The sequence below is a fragment of the Puccinia triticina genome, chromosome 3A (assembly GCF_026914185.1).
Source record: "Puccinia triticina chromosome 3A, complete sequence".
Lineage (NCBI taxonomy): Eukaryota > Fungi > Basidiomycota > Pucciniomycetes > Pucciniales > Pucciniaceae > Puccinia > Puccinia triticina.
Window position 1 is genome coordinate 319,994 of NC_070560.1, and position 6,852 is coordinate 326,845.

Here is a 6,852-nt window from a genome sequence, read left to right on the forward strand (position 1 = left end):
CGCGCCTTTATGTAAGCTGTCCTGCCCGCACACCCATCCGCCTCTTCCCAGCCAGCTGGCCCCCAACACTCGCCGTCTTCGCCTTCAGGATGGCCGACCCAGAGAACGTCAAGGCCATCGTCCGGTCAGTCTTCCCCTCCCTAGCCATCCCCACCCTCATCCCCCGACGCCCGATGGCTCAAGCCTGTCCCAAAGACTCCGCCCCCCCCTCCAGATCATCCAGCCCCTCGACTCCTCCGCCTCCGAGCCCCACTACGTCCCCCGCCTCCAGCCACGCCTCTACTCCCTCCACTCGCCAAGCGAACACTCCCCCCCATCCTGCCCTTACACCCTCCAGCCAGAGAATGCCTCGATCTGCGCCGGCGGAAGCTGGTTCACCTTTGGTCAGCCAGCCAGCCCCACCCAAACAGCATCCATACATCTTACATACTGACTGCCCACCCATCGTTTCACAGATGGCGTCCATCCACCCTCCGCCTCCACCGCCGAGATCTACCAGTCCCACATCGCATCGATGATCCAGGACGCCGTCGCGGGCTACAACTCAACCCTGTTTGCCTACGGGGCCACCGGCAGTGGCAAGAGCTACAGCATGATCGGATCCGAGAAGGAGGATGGAATCATGCAGAGGGCGATCGAAGACGTGTTTGATCTGATCGAACAGGTATGTATGTATCCATCCAGATATTCACTCACTCACTCACCCACTTCACAACACTCACCTCATCATCATCATCATCTTCTTCTTCCTCAGGACCAAGATCGCGAATACGTCGTCAGAGCCTCCTATCTAGAGATCTACAACGAACAGCTCCGCGATCTACTCGCAACCGACCGGCCTCCCCCAAACGGATCAGCCCACCCAAACATCCCCAAAGTCCATGAGGACCGCCAGGGAAGGATCTTTGTCAGACCCCTAGTCTCAACCCCTTGTGCCGACTCTGAGGAAGTCATGAGACTCCTGCTCAGCGGTGAATCGAGGAGACGGGTGGAGCGGACCGAGTGGAACCTACACAGCTCACGCTCCCATACCATCTTCTCCCTGACCCTCGAATCCAGGCCCGTCAACGGACCTGCCGGATTCCCAATCACCTCCTCCACCATGCGCCAGGTCACCCGGCAGAGCTCCCGTTCCCAACTTCGCTCCGACCTCGAATCCCCCTCCCTACCCACCCCACCACAGCCCTCCTCCTCAACCTTCGAAGTCTTCCTCGGTACCGGAATCGGGAAGATGCCGATCACCCCAAGCGTGACCAGATTCAAATCTTCCACTGCTTCCTCCAAATCAAGCGGGCACATCCCCGATGGCAGCATCCGAATCAGTCAACTCGTACGTTCACTTCATTCTCTCTCTTTTCTCACAACACTTGTCGTCACTCAAACCCGGAAATCCCAGACGTGCTCAAATCCGTCTAATTTATCATCATAGAACTTGGTTGATCTTGCAGGCTCCGAGAAGCTCACTGACAACGAAGCGCGAAATAAAGAAGCCTCATACATCAAGAAATCATTGCTAGCCTTACAAAGCGTCGTCTCCAGCCTCACCGAACTAGGAACCAGCACATCCTCCTCCAACCAATCCAACAACAAGCAGCGATTGATGCATGTGCCCTACCGAAACTCACAGCTCACTCGACTCCTACAAACCTCGCTATCCGGGAACGCCAAGGTCGCTTTCCTCTGTACGATCTCGCCCGACCCGGATTGCGAGGTGGAGACGCTGAGCACCTTGCGCTTTGCAGCCGGAGCCAAGAAGGTCGAGACGAGGGCAGAGATGGGCCAGGTGGTCGATCGAGCGACGCTCCTGGAGGCCCTCGAATCAAAAGTACTCGAGCTCGAGGCCGCTCTCATGACCAATGCCGATTACACCGAAGCTCTCGAAAGAGAACGGGATGAAGCTATCGAGCGGGCCGATGGGGCTGAAAAAATCTGCGATGACGTAAGCTACCCATCACCCTCTCCAACAAACCTCCTCGACATACCAGGGCACTCCAAAAACAAACATGCATACTCACCGATCTTTCATCCAAACCTTTAACTTTTTTTTTCTTTCTTCTCCTGTTTATAGTATGAATCCAAATTAGCTGAATTACAAACTCTTCGGACACCCCTAAAGGAACAGCATGATCATCTCAAACGGTTAATCCTCACAGGCTCACCACGCTCATCCTACGCGACAGCGAATACACTAGAGCTTCACACAACTAACCAGAACACGACGAACAGCTTGATTCGCAAGAAGTCGATCGGGACCAAACGGCCCTCTAGGCTCTCTGAAGCCGCCACTGGACCTGCTACGGACTCTCCTACCAAAAGAGTTGGATGGAAAGAGTTGTTCTTTGATGTTCATCCCAGTGATGTCAGTTTTTATCCCTCATTTCTACCGCTTCCACGTGTTTTTGTAAACTTAAATCCACATCCAAATAACCTGCGCAGGAGGCTGCCAATAAGAATGCTCAACTTGTCCAAGATTCGGAGAGCGCCGACAAATCGGAAAAGATCAACGAGTTGAATTTGACGGTTGCGAAGCTCGAAGCCACTCTTGCCGAAGCTGAAGACACACATCTCGGAGAAGTCAGTTTCACTATCTGTTTTGATTTTCCCCGGATGGTTATTTTATTGTCTCGCTGATCACAATCCACCTGCATCGTTTTTGACTTATTTTAAAAGATTTCCGAACTGAGAGCTGAAGTTGCCGCGTTGGAAGAGCAGCTGCTTCAGCTCCAGCGCACTGTGGACGAGCGTGATCCACCCGCAGGCTCAACACTTAAATCGGTACGTCTTTCCACCTGTTCTATTTGCCAACGCCCCCAAACTGATTTGCTCGAATGTTTTCTTTTTTCTTGTGAATCCATCTAAATCACCTCAGCACACCGATTCTAACTTGGACAATGAGCTTGAGACACTCAGGCGAACTAGTGGTGAGAAGGTCAGTCATATCAGCTGCCAAAAATCGCGAAGAAAGGGTACGGAGTTCATTCTTATATACACGCCCAGGTTGAAGCGTTGGAATCAGAAGTGAAGGAACAGCAAGATCGGATCAGCGAACTAGAGAGTAAACTACGGGAATCGGAAGCCTCAAGTGAACGAGTGAGGTCAGAAACCGATCGGGAGAGGAAAGAGCACGAAAGACAGCTGTCATTACAATCGCAACTGATTGCGACTCTCGAACAAAAACTACGAGAAAGCTCGAGGCTCGCAGTGGCTGGAGTACGAGGACACGATGATGGTGATGAAGACGGGATGAGGAGATATTCGGAGGTGACGGTGAATGGGGAGATCGATAGAGAAGAAGAAGACGAAGAAGACGAGGGAGTCGAGGGTGGTGGCCATCAATCGGCGGGCTCGAAGACCAAGAAGACATCCAAGTCGCGTTCGAACTCGATCAGGTCGAAATCCGCTCGAGCGAAGAAGCAGAACGGACGGCCCCGGTCAGGCTCGCGCTCGGTCGACCACAGCAAACGGGGCGAGGCGCCGGAGGATCTAAATATCCGGCGCGAGGGCTCCTCGGACCATGTGCGCTTCGCGCAGTCATCCCAGCCGGTTCCTCCGTCCTCGAAGCCCTCGGTCGTCATCGGCGACGGCGGCGCGGCGTCTTCCCAGCCGCGTAAACGGACGACCAGTCAGCGCGCCGCCAACCAAAACCTCCACCTCGGCCACCCCCCCTCTCCGCTCCGCCACCAACACCACTTTTCTCTCGACGCCTCGCCCGGCCACTCTGCCGCCGGCAGAACCAAAGACCAGGCCGGCCATAACGCACAGCCTGATCGCCCCCTGGATAACCTCCCCGTTCGTAGGTCCGCGAGGAACAACCAGTCCCACAAAAAGGTCTTGAGCGTCGTCGAGAATTAGGATCTCATCGATTGACATCTCTTCCCCTCTCCCTCCCTCTCTCTGTATCCAGTTCGGTACTGATTGACCATAGTGTTCTTCTATCTCCTATATATACATACGTACATACATACATATATATATATAGTAATATTATGCTACTCTTATTAATCGTTCTTTGTCCTATTTATTCTTGTCTTTCTCTATCACACGCTATTTTATTGATGTCCCATCTATCTTTTATGTACCCCATTCCTTTTGCCGGAGTTCCGCTCTGTTTTCCTCCTTTCCAAAGAATATAAATCCTTGTATGTATGTCATACATGTGGATTGCGCGTGTGTGTTTTGTCGGATTGCGAAGAGTCTTCTCGAACAAAGGTGACGCTCCTCATTACTCTTTCCTTGCAGACATATGTGTCTCCTGGCCTGCATTTTTTCTTTCAACCCCAGTTGGGGGCATTGTTAGTCTGAGGTGTTGGGGTAGAAAGTGTTGTACAGGTGACCGGAAGTCCTCCATGGTGGTCCAGGTGCGACTCCCCCCAATCAACTTTCTGCACACGGGGACATTGATGACCGGTCTATTCCGGTCATCGAGAGGACACATACCTCTTAATGACTGGTACAGACCGGTCATCGAGAGGACACCACCCTCTCGTTGCCATCAAGACTTACCAGACACGGTTGGCAGTTGTGGCCATTCCCTTGAGACAACCCTCACGCTTCCACCGGTGCACGCTTCGGTCGAAACAGGGCAAAACAGGAAGGCGGTTTAAGAAATGGTGCAAATACGCACGACCGTGGTTGCTGTGCAGTGTGGGGGTCCTGACTGCTGTATGCATATCTCATGAAAACATATTGCTCGATTCAATCTGGTCTTGTATGTATCGACATTTACAGCTTCATACACGGTCCCAGTGGAATGAACAGCACGACAAGGCTGAAGAATATGAACTCATATCAGTAATGCCCCCCATCGGACCCGGCCGGTGATAGAAATGCTCGGGCTGCTAAGGTGCTGCAGCGGGACTAACGCGTGCTGAGATGTGTTCCGGACTTGCAAATTTCGAGACCATGAAATCCGCAGAGATCACGTGAAAATGAGAGATATTAGCGCCAAGTGCATTCTCCCTCTCTGGTGATTGCCTTTCCTCAGGCGCAGAAAAACTCTGACCGGTGGCCGGTGTTAAGGTCGTAACGTCGATCGCAGTCTGCAGAGATCGCCGATAGGACTCAGCAGCACCAAAACCAGACTGCGATGCTGTTATCAGCCCACTAGCCCCTCCCGGGCCGAGGGATCTCAGCAACTCAGGTCGATAGCCATGAGTCTTGGGCGATTCGATTGTTTTTTTTTTTTTCGGAGTTTTTCATAATTTCATACATAATAATACTTATGGATAAGGTTTTCCCTGGTTTTCCTGGATGGCCGAAACAGATATGTAACTTCTCGGCTTGATTGGCCCAGCTCTCTGCTTCGGCTGGCTGAACATCCATCCCAGCTGGCTTCCTCCATCTCTTTCCTTCGCCTTCATCCTCCTTCAAGCAATTGTGTCCTCTTCTCTGCGACCTCCTCCAGCTACTCTCGATCAGATTGATTGAATTTGAGCCTCAACACTTCAGCCGCAACCCATCCGAACCCCGAACCTCCTCCGACTCAAGTGTCTCCTCAGAAAAGTAGGTCTCGTCATATTCTTGAACAGCTTCTACAAGTTTTCTTCGCCAGAGATATCACTTGCGCACCAGTCAAACACCATCGCCGGAATCATGAGATCAAGCTAGACCACAGAACCTCATCTCTATATTCGTCCCCTGAAGACTCGCATCCTGCTACTAGGCTGCTGCCCGTTGTCTTTGACCACATCCAGGCCCCACCGATTGAGTAACCACCCCCGCACCACAGGTCGGCTAGCTCCCCTGATCACGGCTGATGTGTGTTTTGGGAAGAGAATAAAGAATCACATGGCAACATATGTAATTGCCTTCGACACATTTGTTATGCAACTTGGCCGCAGCTCCAAATCCAAGATGTCCACATAGCGATTTCTCTCCTGACGGAACTGCAAGACTTCCTCTGGGGCATTCAAGCTCGGATTATATGAATTGAGCAGATGAACACCTCACATACATACCAAAACAAGACTCGTTGTGACAGCCGCCACACCAAACTTAATTCATCCAAAGATTCTTGTTAAAATTCGCTCCTGAGCGGGGGCCTATATCCTGTCTATACGGAGCGGCCATGTCCCTCGACCCTCAATCGTCGAGAAGCACGAAATAAATAAATACGTATCGACATAGGAAACAGATGCCGATCCTTTCGCGCAACTATTTTCTTGTCCCTATGTGTGCCGAGCCTCAACAAACTCCCAGTCATACATTCTGGCCTAAACTCAACTGATAGATCGCTGTTCCCAGTCACCGCCCGGGTTGCTACACATCTTAGGTCCACCCTTGATCCCCTATCAATAATTCAGTACCGCACCGTGTGGCATGTGCACACTGTGATGATGGAGCTTTATCTAGCTTGGTGTTATATTTCCACTGCCGATCTCATTCAAATCTTAACCCTACATACTCCCGGCATTCACAGGCTCACAGTGAATGATGATTTCGATTGCTGATCTGTACAATTCTCCTTGTGGGCTTTGTCTACTTTCTATGTTTCAGGTGACACCGAATTGATTCCATAAAACCCTTCAACCCGTCTGGTTTGTCGCGTCATTGGTATCGGAACGAGCTGTATTTATTGGTCCTTTGTGGCATCCACCACTTCGTTGCTTGGGTTCATCCGCCTCTGACATCTCCCAACAAAGTTTATGACTTCTCGCTCCCGATTTCTCGAAAGGCACTAGGACGTGGTTTTGAAAAACATCACTCATTTCACTCCGGGCAACCTGAAGACGAATCTACTCTATTTTTAAACATCTCCTTCCTCTCTCTCCCCCATCCGGACCCGTTCCAGTTCGAAGAGACGTAATCCGGGTGATTTGCCAAATTCTCTGAGGATCCAACCATCTTATTGTC

The 6,852-nt window shown here is 51.5% G+C and overlaps 1 protein-coding gene across 1 annotated transcript; it reads left to right on the forward strand.

Annotated features, from left to right (window-relative positions):
- Positions 1 to 89: 89 nt before the first annotated feature.
- Positions 90 to 3,852, forward strand: PtA15_3A31 (uncharacterized protein; the record flags this gene model as incomplete). The annotated part of the gene is made up of 11 exons (XM_053167276.1): positions 90 to 124; positions 196 to 383; positions 456 to 668; positions 762 to 1,330; positions 1,430 to 1,939; positions 2,069 to 2,359; positions 2,437 to 2,574; positions 2,671 to 2,775; positions 2,870 to 2,929; positions 2,998 to 3,229; positions 3,317 to 3,852. The coding sequence occupies 11 exons, from the start codon at positions 90 to 92 to the stop codon at positions 3,850 to 3,852; spliced, it is 2,877 nt and encodes a 958-aa protein (XP_053018223.1).
- Between the last annotated feature and the right edge of the window lie 3,000 nt (positions 3,853 to 6,852).